The sequence below is a fragment of the Ostrinia furnacalis genome, unplaced genomic scaffold (assembly GCF_004193835.3).
Source record: "Ostrinia furnacalis isolate ACB-3 unplaced genomic scaffold, ASM419383v2 OfSCF0694, whole genome shotgun sequence".
NCBI classification, from domain to species: Eukaryota; Metazoa; Arthropoda; class Insecta; order Lepidoptera; family Crambidae; genus Ostrinia; species Ostrinia furnacalis.
The window spans coordinates 94,056-109,809 of NW_021130933.1; the positions used below are offsets into that span (position 1 = coordinate 94,056).

Sequence of the window (15,754 nt, forward strand, 5' to 3'; positions counted from 1 at the left end):
TCTTCTCTAAAGCCGTGTGGTGTGAAAAAAAACTATTACAAAACGACCTAATCAGCCCATAAACTGTATCTACAAGAGATAAATCAGATTAATTGACGTCTATTTTAAAATTAACGACCTACAGCAAAAAAGGTCCCGAAAACATGGCTCGACGTGACGCCATCACGAAAATACATTTGCGCGGGAAATTGAGACTCCGGCGGAAACATACACACTAATTAATTCTGTAAAATCTTTCTCAGAACAGCTAAAGAAAAATAAACCTTGTAACACGCACGTAGAACACAATTTCAACTCGCAAAAAACGAACATACGTCATTCAAAAGTTCAAATTTGATACGGAAACGATTAGTTTCAAACCGCACGTTGACAGGCAGGATGCGAGAATACATTATCGATTCAAAAACAATTCTCCGTCCTACTCACACTTGTGGTAAACACATATGAGCGAAAGGGATAGTCGTTACAGCCCGCATCCGGCCACAGACGGCGCATGCTTGCAAATCCTTTTGAGGTTGAACAACAACATAACTCCGATTACAAACTCAAGCAACTTTGGACTTTGTTTCTCTTACTAATACAGTTGAAGTTGCAGTGTGCTGAAAAGTCAATTGAGTTACTTTTTAAATGAGTTGTAAAGGAAGACATCTGCATTCATTCAAGTTCGGAATAGAATCGAAAATTCTTTCATTCGTCGTTCGCTCACCGTCGAGAGCGCACGTGCTGTTTTGACTACGTTTTTACCGATATCGATATTTTAAAGTTTAATCAGTGATTATTTTGTGTGTTTATTGAACTCTTGTGGTTTGTGTGTGGAATTGAAGAACAAGAAAAACCCGGATTTTCTTCGCTTGTTTATTATTTATGGTAAGGATTAATTTTACCCGCGTAATTTTATTTTATTGTGATTTTATCTTTTGAGAAAATTATTCAAAAATCTATCAGCAGGAAGCGATTTATTTCTGTTATGACCAAAAATGGATTTCTGAAGGTACTGAGTCAATTTTATAAGGAATTATGTGTCAATGTTTTTACAGTTAATGTTGTCTGAATTTTTTAAATGATGTGAAGGTGAAAATTTAAAAAATATCCGGTTAGCTGAACACGGCAGGGGTTCCCGTCTAAATTAATTAGGTATGAAGCGCCTGTGCGCTTAGCTGAAAATTCGGATTTGAATCCAACAAGAGCGTCAAGAGCTCGCGCTCGACCCTCAATATTTAGAAAACGGAGAACACATTTAAAAGCTACAGAGTAAAATTAAATGCCCTAATGGTGATGGGGATGATGATTTAAACTTTTAAAGTAACCGAATTTAGATACAATTTGTGTTCCAAATTATAGTCTGCTGCTGAGAGGTAAAAAGCATAAGGATCTACTGATGCATTTAATAAGGGATCTCAAAATGACATACCTACCTACCTATCAATAATGGAATCATAGAATTAAAACGATTTCTATCACGCAGCAATGGAATTATGCAATTTGTATCTAACTGAAAGCGATCGGATAGATACTACCTACTTACTACTGCTGAATAACCAACTAAGGTACCCAATAAGTGACCCAATCGTAGTCGTATAATCGATTTAGACTAATCCAACTATCGAAAGAATACCTCACAGTTCTGTAAAACGAACCTTTAGAACCATGGTTCTAAAGGTCATGTTCTGTTTCGTATCTGAGGTATGGGAGCGGCACGGGAGGGATAACATTGACATATTATAATGTGACAGAGCATAAAAATCTGAAGTACATTTGAAGTCATTCAAATTCTCGTTCTTTATTGCTCCATGTTGCTCAATTCGAATTTGAGCTTAAAAAAATTTATTGAGCAAAGATTCATACTTGAGTATTGTTTCATAATAAAGACATACTCCTTACTAATAAAACTTACACGCTCGTTGAACAGTTAGTCATGACTAAATGAAATTTTAGCGAAAGGAAATCGAAAGCGTTACGTATAGATCGGTTGATTGCAACGGGTTTTCAATTAATTAATTAGTTACACAAGCTTCAATCAATCAACCTTAATATCTACGCTTTTAATTTCATCTCCGATTTCTCGTGAACGTCCGCGTCATTTAGATCCGTAATAAAATTTCAAGGAAAGATTGATCTAAAATATTTTGACCACTCATAGAACAGAATCTATGAGAATATTTCTTTAACTAAGAAAAGTTTATGGTAAAATTCGCACCGTTATTCACAAGGGAGTAAAAGAAAGTAACACCATAGCAAATAAAGCATAGCAATACCGCTAGAATTACTTAGCTATTCTGTGACAATAATTTAACCTCGTTTAGCAGCGGGATGCTAAAAACCCGCAGCGGACAACAAAACACGACTTTCATTCCCATCTCTCCAATTGCCGACTTCCTAAGCCCGACAAAAACAAAAGGAAAGTTCGTCTCACCATCTCACGATTTGCGGTAATCGCCCCATTGTTGTTGCCGCCTAGGGCTGGGATAACATCGATGTCGACAAAAATCTTACTTCCACCACAGAATAAATACTAGCTACTCGTTACGTGTTTAATTTATGGTCTAGTACTAATGGAAGACAGAGTTCTCTTAATCCGATGTGGTTCGACGGTACTAAACCTGCAAATTGAAAAATGTGTTGGTAATTCAGCGTCAAGACTAAGTGACGTTGTAGGTAAATGTATCTAAATTCTAATTGTTATGCAAATATCTTGCGGATTTGCTATTTGAGTTGATAGCTCAACGACATTAACGCCCGTATCTATTCACAAACGATGCTTGCTTAAGTGAAGCAGAAAATCGAACGCACAGTGTTGACTAGAGTTCTGTGATTGGTTCATGTGGCATTGGCACTGTGAGACCTCATAGTCACAGCTCAATATCAAAAAGTTATTGTAGATGTCAACTCCAAGTCGCCAAAATTACTAATTTTCTGCAATGCATGGAAACATGGAAGGTAGAATCTAAATTGCTTTACTGATTGGAAGTTAATCATAATTACATTTATAATGCTGCTGCACTTTCAAGAATTCAATTTTATTAAGAACAAATCAAAAATTTGACTCTAAAATCGACAACAACAATCGAATCTCACCCCATCCCTATCTAACGTTTGGCAGCTCCTTTCCCGCGCTCCGCACTTCCGGTACCAACATGGCGCAGACAATGGCGGGAAACTGTTGCGTGCAAGAGTCTGTGGAGACTGCAACCACTTGACTTGGTGTTTTGTAACGAGTCAAAAATAGGATAAAAGTTATTTATTTGGAAATAAGGAATCCCACGAACATTTTTAGGGTAAAAACGACAAGACGAACATTATTGCTTACACTCTATTATAAACAGATTAGGGACAGCTCAAAGCTCTCAACACTCATCATAACATTGCTTTCTACGTGAATCTCTAAAACCATAGACAAAAAGCCTAATTTAAGGCTTGGTCCTTGGCGGCTATTTCGTGAGTTGAGTAATTGACAAAATCTAAATACATAGGCGTAGGCGTAAGTTTTGTGTCACAATTAAACGATTAGCAACTATAACTTAGGGAGAGTTTTATTATAAACACCGTGACACGAGCACACACGAGTTAGAAGCTAAATACTTGGGCGCCCAACACGGTGTTAAAGTAAGTGAAAATAAACATAACCTTCCTTCTGGCGCAGTCGGGTAAAAACTACAAGTTCACTTTTGGTAGTGTACCAAATACGGGCCCCAAAAACTAATTAGGAAACTTACTTATTCTCTAGCTTTTTTATTGTTGGTCTGTCGATCTTCATATCCAGTGTATCTTATCTAATCATCTGAACTCAATTTGTAAACACCCACATTACAAAAAAAGTATAACACATTACGCACGCGTCACGAAAGTAATAAAAACCGCCAGTTCCTTTTTCAAATCGGCCGGTAGTGTCGATTTCAAATATGGTACGTCCGGGAAGGCGCGCGCGCTTCCGGCCGGCTGAACCATAGTTTTTGATGACGCTGAAAAAAAATAAACAGTTGCCAGTGACTGCTGAGCGGAAAAGTGGTAAAAAAGGTTTTTATACAAGAAATTATAAGCGGACTCATTATTGGCGCGATGGTTTTTTAAATTATTGAATGAATAAGCGTTTACACAATAACTACGAAATGAACTTTGCATTAAAAATCTATACGAAGGTCTGGTGAAGGTCGCGGGAAGTAGGTGGATGCGGGCAGCGATGACCGCTCGTTGTGGAAACCCTTGGGAAGCGTTTGTCCAGCTGTGGACGTCATATGGCTGAAACAAGGAGAGAGAGAAATACATAAACCTATGTTCGCATCACACTTTTAGACTTAAAATATGTTCTAAATTGACTCAGGTAAGAATCGAACCGATTTTGCACTGCGATTCATCATCTATACTGAATCTCAGCAAACCCAGACGCCTGGGAAGCAGAGAGAGCTCAACGATTAAGGTCGAATTACGCGAGGTCGCGGGTTCGATCCCGATGACCGCTGAACCCCCCTTATGATGAACCCCCTCTGATAAAAGCCTAAATTAAAACACAAATTAAATCTACATCTATAAAAGCGAAAGGTCTTGATTGACTGACTCACTAAATCTCAGAAACTACAAGGAGTCTCAAATTTTGCATGGGGGTTCCTTTTAGAACGTAGGTGCTCACTAAGAACGAATTTTACGAAACTCCACCGCTAAGGGAGTAAACTGGAATCCACGCGTACGAAGTCGCGGGCGGCCGCTATAGTCTATCCAATATAGCTTNCCAATGTGCTTCAAATAGCACCTGAAACGGAAACTTACTTATTCTCTAGCTATTATAATCTTCGTCTATCGATCTTCATATCCAGTGCATCTTATCAGAATCTAATCATTTAAACTCAATTTGTAAACACCCACATTACAAAAAAAGTATAACACATTACGCACGCGTCACGAAAGTAATAAAAACCGCCAGTTCCTTTTTCAAACCGGCCGGTAGTGTCGATTTCAAATATGGTACGTCCGGGAAGGCGCGCGCGCTTCCGGCCGGCTGAACCATAGTTTTTGATGACGCTGAAAAAAAATAAACAGTTGCCAGTGACTGCTGAGCGGAAAAGTGGTAAAAAAGGTTTTTATACAAGAAATTATAAGCGGACGCATTATGTAATGGTGCGATGGTTTTTTAAATTACACTTGAATGAGTAAGTAAGCGTTTACACAATAACAACGAAGTTAACTTTACATAAAAATAATCTAAACGAGGGTCTGGCGAAGGTTGCGGAAAGTGGCTGGATGCGGGCAGCGAGGACCGCTCGTTGTGGAAACCCTTGGGAAGCGTTTGTCCAGCAGTGGACGTCATATGGCTGAAACAAGGAGAGAGAGAAAAAATTAATACCTATGTTCGCATCACACTTAGACTTAAAATATTTCTAAATTGACTCAGGTAAGAATCGAACCGATTTTGTACTCAGATTCATCATCATCTATACTGCATCTCAGAAAACCCAGACGCCTGTGGGAAGCAAAGAGCTCAACGATTAGGTCGATTTGCGCGAGGTCGCGGGTTCGATCCCCGATGACCTCAGTGGTAAACCCCCTCCGATACAAGCCTAAATTAAAACACAAATTAAATCTAAGCTATAAAAGCGAAAGGTCACTGATTGACTGACTCACTCATCACGAAATCTCAGTTAAACTACAAGTGCTAGGAGTCTCAAATTTTGCATGGGGGTCCTTTTAGAACGTAGGCGCTCACTAAGAACGGATTTTACGAAACTCCTGGGATCTGGGATCCACGCGTACGAAGTCGAGGGCGGCCGCTAGTAACGTATTGTTGTAGGTTTCCGATAAAGTAGAACTAATTTCTGAATTAAACCAACCGTTATTCGAACTCAAGACTGTCTGTCACGTTGTTTTCAGAATCAGAATCAGAATCATCATTTATTTGCTATAAATGTGGTACAGGAGATGGATACAGTTAATGTTTGTTATTATAAATCTGCAAAATTCATCTATTATACAGCAAGTATTTACGTGATTCCAAATCAATTACATAACGTCCATATCCATTAATCTGTGGTAATAGACGTCGTGGCCCACATCCGTTTCCGGTTGGACACAAAATGGCGGATTTCGTCAAATGATCGGTTTCCCGCGCTTTGTGTTCGCTCAATGGCGGCGGATATCCCATGTGGATGAATACACTTCCTAATGTTATTAATGTGATAAAGACACAATAGATGGCGCTGTCCTTGTCGTTAGAAGATTGTTTCGATTGATTTTGTGACAATAATAAAATCAAACACACATTTTTATTGATTGTTGGTTTCAAATGATGGTTTTGTTACAGACCTACACAATGCCAACGCAAGCGCGCTGTGACCGCGTGCCGCCCGCCGATGGGGGCAAATGGGACGCGCTAGACTTGCGGGTGTTGCAGGAAGATGACCTACCTTTAGGTAAATATATTATCTACATACATAGTCTACATCATTTGACTATTTTTTCATTATTATACGCGTATTAACCTGCCTGGAGGCAGGGTGGTGTGTGAGACTCCCGGCGCCCTGAGGACGCTGCTTCGTCATAGAAACACCGTGTCGCGAATATCTGGCCATACTTACCCTTAGACTTCCGCGGCAGACTAAAGGGACAAAATAATTATGTGAACCTCCCCAACCTGGCTTATTCCACTATTCCCCATTGACAAACGGGGATTAGTGAACTTTTTGTTCACTATTCCCCGTTAACGCCAATTGGACCTTATAAAATCAAAATAAAATCCTATTATAACGGAGATTAATGAACTTTTTGTTCACTAATCCCCGTTGACGGGGATTGTCAACGGGGAATAGTGGAATAAGCCCCCAACCTGTGTGGCCAGCGCGATGGGGTTAGTTAATTATTGAGTGACAAAACTAGCACAGTAACATTCCATGCAATTCCGGCGTTTACCAGCCACATTTCCCTAAGTCCTCATTAACGGTTCCATGTCTTTTCTTCCAGATCCCCGCTCATGGGGCCGAGCAGAAGTGGGCCGCTGGGTGTCCCGGCGCGGTGGTCTCCCGGAACGGTTCCCGATGAACGGGAAGGCGCTCTGTTTGATGAGCAAAGACATGTTTGCGAGCAGAGTGCCCGATGGAGGACACATGTTGCATCAGGTAAGGCAGAAAATCGAATATTATAAACTTATAGACATCTCAGTTAATTTTATAAGGCATTTTTACCAGTTAACCTTCGGGTTAAACAGAAGATTTCTAAGAAGTTCATAGGTTTTTTTTTTAAAGATTATTAGGTAACAATTTGTATTACACAAATTACTAATTCTAGTAAATACTAGTCCCGTTAGCTCTTCGTGTTAAGCTAAATAAGCTTATGTTACTAGTACTCACCACAACAGCCGAGCGCGCAGCGGTGGGATTCGAACCCGCGTTCCTCGGATCTCGAGTCGGCCAGTCCGACCACTTCACCGTTGGGCTATCGTGGCTATAGGTTAAAGGTTTCATTTGAAAATTACCAAAACCGGTCCTACGCTGACAGAAACTATCTAGGACTAAGGTAGATCCAGGCATTTTTGACCCCACTGCAAAAAAGTTGCAATAATTTAGTGGGGGACATACTAAAATTTCCCAGGGGCCGCCCTACCGCCAAAATATTTTATTTTTGAATGGGAACATTTTTATCAATGTAATTTTTGTTTTGTTCTAGGACTTCAGAAGGAGGTTAGCGAAAGCACTCGCCTTACAAGAGCTGTTTGAAAAATTGTCGCCGAAATAACTACTTAAAATTCTCTAAAAAGATTCACTTAAAAGTACCTTAAGGCTATAAATTCCTCATAATAATATTGAATCAAGTTCTTTTGGATTTATGAACAATATTTAGCAAAAAGTCTGTAAATAGGTACATAGTAGAATTTTGCACTTATATTTTTGTGAATCACTCGTCAGTATTATAATACCAATTTTTCGCATTGTTTTTTAGTTTTAGACAACTAGTTTTAAGTATTATTTTTGTATAATTCCTCTAGTCAAGGTGTAAATAAATATAAAATAATCATTGTAAATAATTTTCTTATCATTTCTAATAATTAGAGGTCCCCTTTTCCTTCTACTTCCACTAAATAAAGATATCTTTTTGCACCATTCTTACATAAGTCTGACAACATAACGGATAATAAGTGTATTCCCGTTGTCCCCCACTGGTGGACTTTGGGAAAAATCGTATCGTTAGACAAACTTTTATTTCCGAAAACTGATAAATAAAACCAAATAGGTACAAGCAAAATAGCTTTATTTGTCACGATGTCCTATCAAGACTTAAATTATAATTACGATTAAATTAAAGCTTATTTATTACCCTAATAAAATACCTTTTTGGCTTATAAAAAGTTTATACATAAGTACCTATCCACCATCAAATGACAAAAAAATACCTTACATTATCACAATTTCTATCCCTGATACATTTACCAGGCTCATTTATTGAATCTTTGTTGCACGTCATCATCATCATCATCATTTCAGCCATAGGACGTCCACTGCTGAACATAGGCCTCCTCTAATGATTTCCACAATGGCCGATTGGTGGCGGCCTGCATCCAGCGCCTTCCTGCTACCTTTATGAGGTCGTCGGTCCACCTTGTGGGTGGACGTCCTACGTTGTTGCACGTGAAATAGTAAAATGACGTACTTAGAGGCTAAAATCCGCCACTGAGTAGTAAGTCTCCACAATACTCCACATGATTAGTCTATTATATGGAGGGTTTTAATTAATACCTCATCGTGACTTACCAAAGTCAAACGAAAAATGTAATAATCGACACGATGAGTGAATTTATCGATTTAACGAATTAAAATTGATACACGACTATTGAGAGTATCATTGACTGTTATATGAATAAACAGTGTGTAGTACTTAGACAAAGACACATTAAAATAAGTATCACGAATTTTCACGAATGCAATTTTGTTTTTCTCAAAACCATCGATTTATTCGATTTTTTGTTAACAATCTTACTTCTTTTCGTAGAAGGTAGTGCTTTTTTGGAGTTTTCCCCTTTTTCATTAGTTGTCATTTAGATTTCAACAGTGTTTTCAAAATCGAATCATCATTCGAATCATCATCATCATATTTACTAGTTTCTTCATCATCAACTTCAAACGCTTCCTCTTGATCAGATTCTTCCGAGGAGCCATCCGTTGACAACGGATNTAACGGATTTACTAATGTCTTTTGCGATGAGCACTGTGAGCTCTCCGGACTCAGCTGGATATCTATGAAAGCTGTTTCAGGTTTGCCTTTTTTAGTTTCCGTTGAAATTTTTCTTTTGGCCTTCTTTTTTACAATTGGTTCCCTTGATATTTTCCTTTTAGTAGCTGAATTTAGTATGTCTAATTTAGATATTGGTGGATTTTGTTTTATTTCACTAGTTTTGTTCGGTGAGACCCATGGTTCCGGTCTAGGTGTTTCTGTAGGAGTCACCACCTTGGAATCGAAGTTAAGACTCTCAGTTTTGCCTAAGAACAGCACCTCTGATATCACTTTCTCCGCTACCTTCCTTTGGAACGGGGTCATTTCATCTAACTGCTTTCCAACGTATACTGCGAATGGGTTTGTGTCCAGACTACGGGTCTCTCTGATCGTTAGGTCACCCTTTTGCAGCGATCGTTTCAATTCCTCTGTGTAATACTGTTTCTGCTTTTCCAATTCGTTTTCTTGTGAGTGCTTCACTTGAGAGGAAGACTGGTATTTCTGAAAAAATAAACATTAAAATTAAATGGTGTCTAATAATATGTTACGAAAAATTATGTGTGAAAAATCATTTTATACTTGCTTTTAAATTCCTAAACCATAAGTTTCCCGTATGGTTTCGAAGAGAAAAATGATTGCCTAAGCGTGAGTACAGGTTTTTAGTCGGCCTATAGTTTCGTCAGCTTTCAATTTGTATGAGGAGTCGGTCGAAACCAAATTATTACATGTTCATTCATACTGATTAACAGCCCGACCCAACTATCAGCCGACTAAAAGTCTGTGGGGCATTTTAAAATGTCATAGGTACTTAAAAGTCTATGGTCTGTGGGGCGTTTTAAAATGTCATAGGTATTATACTCACATCATCAACGATCACCATGTACACATCGTCCGACTGGGAGTCTTCAGAGATCTCATATTTTCTATCGCTCAGGAAATCCAGCAGCTTGAAATACCAGAGGCTTGGTTCGTGAACATCCTCTTCCGATTTGCTCTGTTGAAGTGATTTTCTTACCTGGAAATAACGGAAAAGTAGTAAATAGCATTTAAATCGTGGTTTTGATACAAAAACATGTAATTGAATAATAATATTAAGTAAAAAGTTTATGGAATGATTAAAATAGTGGATGGCCAACATTAACCAATGACACACTTGTGTTCTAAAAATAGAAGTTAGTAATTTTTACTAACCAAAATATTATTTTGTCCTAACAATATTTTAGACAGTTTTTTAGATAAATACTTACAATGTTATAAACTAATTTTGCTTGTTATGAAAATAATAAAACTTTAATTCAGTTTTTAAATAAAATTAACTCTGTTACTTACATTAGCTTCCAACTGAACATTGTAAGCAAAATACAACAGAAATAAGTATAATTAACAACAAGTGTTCATAATTTCACATAATCATAATTTAACAATCACGTTATTAATTAACAATCGTCAAATGGTCGGGTTGAATTTTCGTAAATTCCCGCCAAAAATATTGGACTTTGGAGGTTAAGTTTTCAAAGGTCATATTCTTGATTTGACCTTGGGGGCCACCTCATGACATCTATTCAAGCTGAAGACATGACCTGTCATCTACGCCTATCCTTTTCACTTCCCATGCTAATGAGTGAGACATACGATATCGAATTCGTTTTTCTAGGACAATAAAAAACTTAAAAAAAACTTTACCTTCTTCAGCTCCCTTTTGTAACCATTTCTCAAATTGTCAATCTTGCGTTTAACTGAATAAATATTGGCATCAGGATCAATTTCCTTAAGTTTTTCAAGTAACATTCCCCATGCCAAGTTTTTTTTCTTGACAAATCTGTAATCCTCAGACCTCATGTCCCACAAGCATGGTAGATTACGATACAATTCAATTAGTTCTTTAACCACACGTCGTTCGTCTATTTCACTAACCATTTTGATTATAAAAATTACAAAATTTAACCTCAAAATGAACACCAAATTGGCCGTCAGACGTAGACTGACGACGCCATCGTCGACCACGGTCGGTCGGGCTCAGCAACTACCTTGCTGGGGGCGCCACTTCCACGCAAATCTGTCAAATTCAAGCCTTAATTTTGTAGTACCAGTTTTCTCCACGTTCATTGAAATCGTTGTATTCGGTTACGTTTCGTTTCCTATGCACAGTGGGTGATGAGTGATCATGAAAGATTTCCACAATGACCGCGGTTCTTCGAAAATTTATTTTTCGACCTCAAAGACTGAAAACCTCTTTCACGTGATAGAATACGTCAAACCAGCGTCAAAAAACTAAAATTTGCAATGTGAGATGAAAAAGGATTGCTAAAATCTCAGGCTAAAATTTAAAAAAATCAACATGGAAGAGGAATTTGAAAAGCTGAAAAAACAGGGCAAAAACGATGTCGAACATCTGGTTCAATGGATGAAAGATTGTAAGTTTGTTATCGAATACGTGGGCGGTACCGAGGAGTGGTAAAGCTGCCCCCTGTATTTATAAGTAGGCCTCTACTTTAGCCCCATACATCATTCTCAGCTCTCATACTTCGTCGCTTCAGCCACCGGCTGGTCAGGTCCCTTAATGACTTCCAGAGCGCTTTCCTGCTACCTTTAGGAGGTCTGTCCACCTTGTGGGTGGACGTTCCACGCTGCGCTTGAAAGCAAAAGCATGAAACTACCTACCTACTTACTATTACTACAAGTCTTTGGGTTTTCAGCGAAGATCATAGACAACACGAAGGAAGCGGAGGAGAAGGCGCGGCGCCTGTTCGACGACGCCGCCAACAAGCAAAGCGTGGAGCTGTCCAAGTTCAAGCAGGCTTTGGAAAAGCTGGCTGTGCAGCAGGTATGCGGTTTCAATGCCCATAGGGACTCGTTCGGTCGTTCCAGCTAGTGGACGTCCACTGGACAAAGGCTTCTTCCAAGGATTTCCATAGCAACTACTTAGTCCTGAGCTGTCCGCGCCGCGTCTACTTAGACGTTTCTCACGTCCTTAGGGCCGACACACGGTACATTACGTTTCGTTTTCCAGTATACTGCAACCTAATTTTCGTGCCTTTACTGTTGCAACTTTGTTAAAGCTTTACGAATTCAAACTTAATTTGGTTTTCAGAGAAAGAGCGTGGAAGATCTGGTTAAGACACTGGCGGAGCAGGGGCCCCAGATGCTCAACAAGCTGAAGGCAGGCGCGGACGCTTTCATGGAGGCTTTGAAGAAATAAACTTTAGATTGATTGAAATTTTGACTTTGTTTTATTTTATTAAAACTCGAGAAGATTATAAGTCTAGTTTTATAAACTATCTATCGTGGAATAAGTCCTGTCATCTAATAATCGTCACCACATGTGGTGTCAGGTGTCGCGTTAAATAAAGGCTGTCCGCCATAAAGTAGGTGTCCCAGGGTGCGTGGAATCATTGAATCGGCCCGCCGCGCGCCGTTGCTGGCCATGAAACTTTTAAAACTTCAATATAGGGTTTGAAAATAAAAATATCTCCAAGAATACTTTGTAGCGCCTGAACATATTGCCATAGCAATGTTGAGTAAAAATATTTTTGCTCGTTTCATTGTCAGGCGTTTGTTGTTATGTTGCACAGTTTGTGACTGTTGCAACCTCCTTCTTAAAAGAAACAGATTAAAAAGATATTATTAAAAAAATCACGTAATCACTTTGGCCTTTTGTCATGTCTATTGACATTTTTATGTAAATAAAACAAATTAAACAAGTTTTTGGTAAAATTAAAACACAATGGATGAGGCATTCGAAAAACTAAAGAAAGAAGGAAAAACTGACGTTGAGAGTCTCATAAAATGGTTGAAGGACTGTAAGCACTTTTGAAATAACCCCATCATCATCATATCTCATCAGCATACGTCTCACGTCTCCAATTTACTAGAAACAAATGGTGGTCCACACTCTCCTCGCTGCCGCGCTAGCCACGTAGGTGGGGGGCCAATAGAGGCAGCAAATGGAAATCTACACTCTTCACGCTGGCATACGAGTTAGGGAGGCAAATAATTTCTAACTCTAAATAACTTAGTTATTTCATTAAAAATTTGTTTTTCTTTACAAACTTTTGCAACACTTATCCACCACTTTACACCACCGCAATCTAATTTAAAAGCAGCGCCATCTCTTGGCCACTAAACATAACAAATTCTAACCATAACCTAGCAATGCTTTTAGCGAAGATCATTGAAGACGCGAAAGCAGCAGAGGAGAAGGCACGCGCACTGTTCACGGACTGCGCGAACAAACAAGCGGTCGAGCTGGACAAGTTTAAGGAGGCTGTTGGGAAAATAGCTGATGAACAAGTAAGATATTGCATAATCATCAGCTCATGTAGTCTCCCTCCACTACAGGAGAACAGGTCAAATACCTTAGTCTCCATTTCCCTTCTATGATCTGAGGTCTCCATTGTAGAATGACGAACTTTGCTAATAGTTACCAGAGGCAAAAGGAAGGATTGGCCTACACTCCCCACGCTAGGTTCAGGAGGCCTGATTTTCGCATATTTCTCTGTAGCACTGCCTGACACTCTAATCAAGTCTTCACCGCACCGCACTGTGTGGTTTTTTTTTAAAGATTATTAGTAATTTGTTTAATAACTCCAGTTAGCCCCTCGTACTAAGCTAAATATGCTTGTATCACGAGTGAGCTCACCACAATAGTCGAGCAGCGGCGGGGATCGAACCCGCGTTCTCCGGATCACGAGTCGGCCAGTCCGACCCCTTCACCGTTCGGCAATCGTAGCTTCGCTTCTCACTAAGGGTGTCGACATCGGACTGACTGCCTATATTTTGAGACAAATTATTATTTACGTGGTTTTAAAAATCACTCATAAAAGTCGGTATTTCCAGAAAAAGAATGTAGAAGACTTCACGAAGACACTGGCGGAGCAGGGGCCCAAACTGCTGAGCGCGCTGCAAGCGGGCGCCAGCGCCTTCAAGGACGCCATGACGAAGAAGTGACTTGGAATAAACCTCTATACTGGGAGACAATTGGTTTCATTTCCATATCGGGGCAAGTACAGTGTACACTGAAATTGGCCAAGACGCAATAGTGTGAACACCATCTCGGTTACTTTCTCCTTCCACCCGTGCGTCATTCACACTTCGGTGTGCGGGTTAGCGCTTCGACTTGGACAAATGGTCAATTTTCCGCACAGTGTACTTGCACCATATCGTTTTAATCCGGGATTTATATTTATTTTGTCTAATGTGTTGTCTCGTGACGCATCAGATCAGAATCGGTTTTATACATATGCGCGACACGTCATTTCGTGAATGTAACCGACACTGTTCTGATGCGTCACGTCACAACACGTCAGACAAATAAATCCGGCTATAGGCTATCTAGGTCGTTCGACTAAAGCCCGATTTACTTTTGAATTTACCAGAGGAAAATGTTTCGGCTTTGCTTTTCGCGCTTTCCTCGATCAAAAAGTGGTGGGGCGCGTCTTCCTGGATGAAACGATACCTAAACCTAGTTACGGTAAAAGTAAGGTGGTGCAAGTGTAACTCAGCCAACTTGTGCTTATCTCTCTAAACAGATATCTTCCAGTCAACCATGGTGACAATAAGGTAGGTAAAGAACAAAATAAGTATTTTTTTATTCAATCAAAATAAAAAGGCACGTAATATTTAAAAGTAAAGAATATTTATTTTACGGAAGGCATTAATATTAAACTATATACGTCACTGTATCTATGATTACTGAGATACCATGTTAACTAATAAATCATTTGTACAAAATTATATCAACATCAACACAGGTATATATCGGTAACTATACAATAAAACAGTAAAAAAACATCTATATACAAGCCATAGACAAGGCGATACATAATCTGCGGAATAAGTGCTTCATAGATCATTTTGCGCGCGGTTTTTTGGAGCGATGCGAAATCTATGGCCAATAAAAGTCTATGTTCAGTCGATAGCACAACAAAATACATTTTCGTTACAAATAAGCATCTTACAATGAGACCTATCGATTTTATACTAACAGTTAGCAACACTGGCGATTGACATGACCTCTACAGTGGCGCCACCATGGTGCCAAAACGATAACCCTTACTATAGGTCTAGTGCTTAATGAGGGCTATCGTTTTAGCGCTCACCAGTTGGTGCCACTGTAGAGTAAGGTCCTGTCACTTGCTAGTAGCGAAGACAGTGGCACCAACTGGTGAGCGCGAAAGTGGTAGGAGGACTATCGTATTTGCACTCATCAAGATGGCGCCACTGTAGAGTAAGGTCCTGTCAATCGCCAGGGGTGCCAACTGTCTTCTATATATATAAAAGAAAGTCGTGTTAGTTACTCCACTTATAACTCAAGAACGGCTGAACTGATTTAGCTGAAAATTGTCAGGGAGGTAGTTTAGAGCCAGGAGAAGGACATAGGATACTTTTTATCCCGTTCGGAATAAATAAAAAGGCTGCCTATTTATTGCCATTAAGGCGGAATAAAGTTCGCCGGGTCAGCTAGTTAAGTATAAAAACGATAGCCCTCATTGGACAATGCCTGAGGTATGGGAACGGCATGGGAGGAGTAGCATTGACATAATATTATGACGTGACAGAGAATACA

At 39.3% G+C, this 15,754-nt stretch overlaps 3 protein-coding genes across 5 annotated transcripts; 2 read left to right on the forward strand and 1 right to left on the reverse strand.

Annotated features, from left to right (window-relative positions):
- Window positions 1–676: 676 nt before the first annotated feature.
- edl (ETS-domain lacking) lies at window positions 677–7,838 on the forward strand. Its single transcript, XM_028299949.1, has 4 exons — window positions 677–867; window positions 6,290–6,398; window positions 6,946–7,100; window positions 7,648–7,838. Exons 1-4 carry the CDS (start codon window positions 865–867, stop codon window positions 7,714–7,716), a joined length of 336 nt encoding a protein of 111 aa, XP_028155750.1. The 5' UTR covers window positions 677–864; the 3' UTR covers window positions 7,717–7,838.
- A 1,171-nt stretch (window positions 7,839–9,009) lies between these two features.
- On the reverse strand, window positions 9,010–11,195 carry LOC114349554 (uncharacterized). The gene is made up of 3 exons (XM_028299967.1): window positions 10,873–11,195; window positions 10,052–10,204; window positions 9,010–9,690 (listed from the first exon to the last, which is right to left on the reverse strand). Exons 1-3 carry the CDS (start codon window positions 11,104–11,106, stop codon window positions 9,010–9,012), a joined length of 1,068 nt encoding a protein of 355 aa, XP_028155768.1. The 5' UTR covers window positions 11,107–11,195.
- A 249-nt stretch (window positions 11,196–11,444) lies between these two features.
- Window positions 11,445–14,156, forward strand: LOC114349545 (uncharacterized). 3 transcript variants are annotated; one of them, XM_028299952.1, is made up of 3 exons: window positions 11,445–11,603; window positions 11,886–12,013; window positions 14,026–14,156. In XM_028299952.1, the coding sequence occupies exons 1-3, from the start codon at window positions 11,528–11,530 to the stop codon at window positions 14,134–14,136; spliced, it is 315 nt and encodes a 104-aa protein (XP_028155753.1). In that variant the 5' UTR covers window positions 11,445–11,527; the 3' UTR covers window positions 14,137–14,156. The 3 variants fall into 3 exon arrangements, with proteins under 3 accessions (XP_028155753.1, XP_028155751.1, XP_028155752.1); XM_028299950.1 differs by lacking the exons at window positions 11,445–11,603; window positions 11,886–12,013 and adding exons at window positions 12,887–12,989; window positions 13,340–13,479; XM_028299951.1 differs by lacking the exons at window positions 11,445–11,603; window positions 11,886–12,013 and adding exons at window positions 12,887–12,989; window positions 13,352–13,479.
- Window positions 14,157–15,754: the final 1,598 nt, after the last annotated feature.

Coding starts and splice junctions, on each gene's coding strand:
- edl (XM_028299949.1), top strand. Junction 6,399..6,945: donor GGAAGATGACCTACCTTTAG/GTAAATATATTA, acceptor CTTTTCTTCCAG/ATCCCCGCTCATGGGGCCGA. Junction 7,101..7,647: donor GAGGACACATGTTGCATCAG/GTAAGGCAGAAA, acceptor GTTTTGTTCTAG/GACTTCAGAAGGAGGTTAGC.
- LOC114349545 (XM_028299950.1), top strand. CDS start 12,914: ATGGATGAGGCATTCGAAAAACTAAAGAAAGAAGGAAAAACTGACGTT. Junction 12,990..13,339: donor CATAAAATGGTTGAAGGACT/GTAAGCACTTTT, acceptor ACCATAACCTAG/CAATGCTTTTAGCGAAGATC. Junction 13,480..14,025: donor GGAAAATAGCTGATGAACAA/GTAAGATATTGC, acceptor CGGTATTTCCAG/AAAAAGAATGTAGAAGACTT.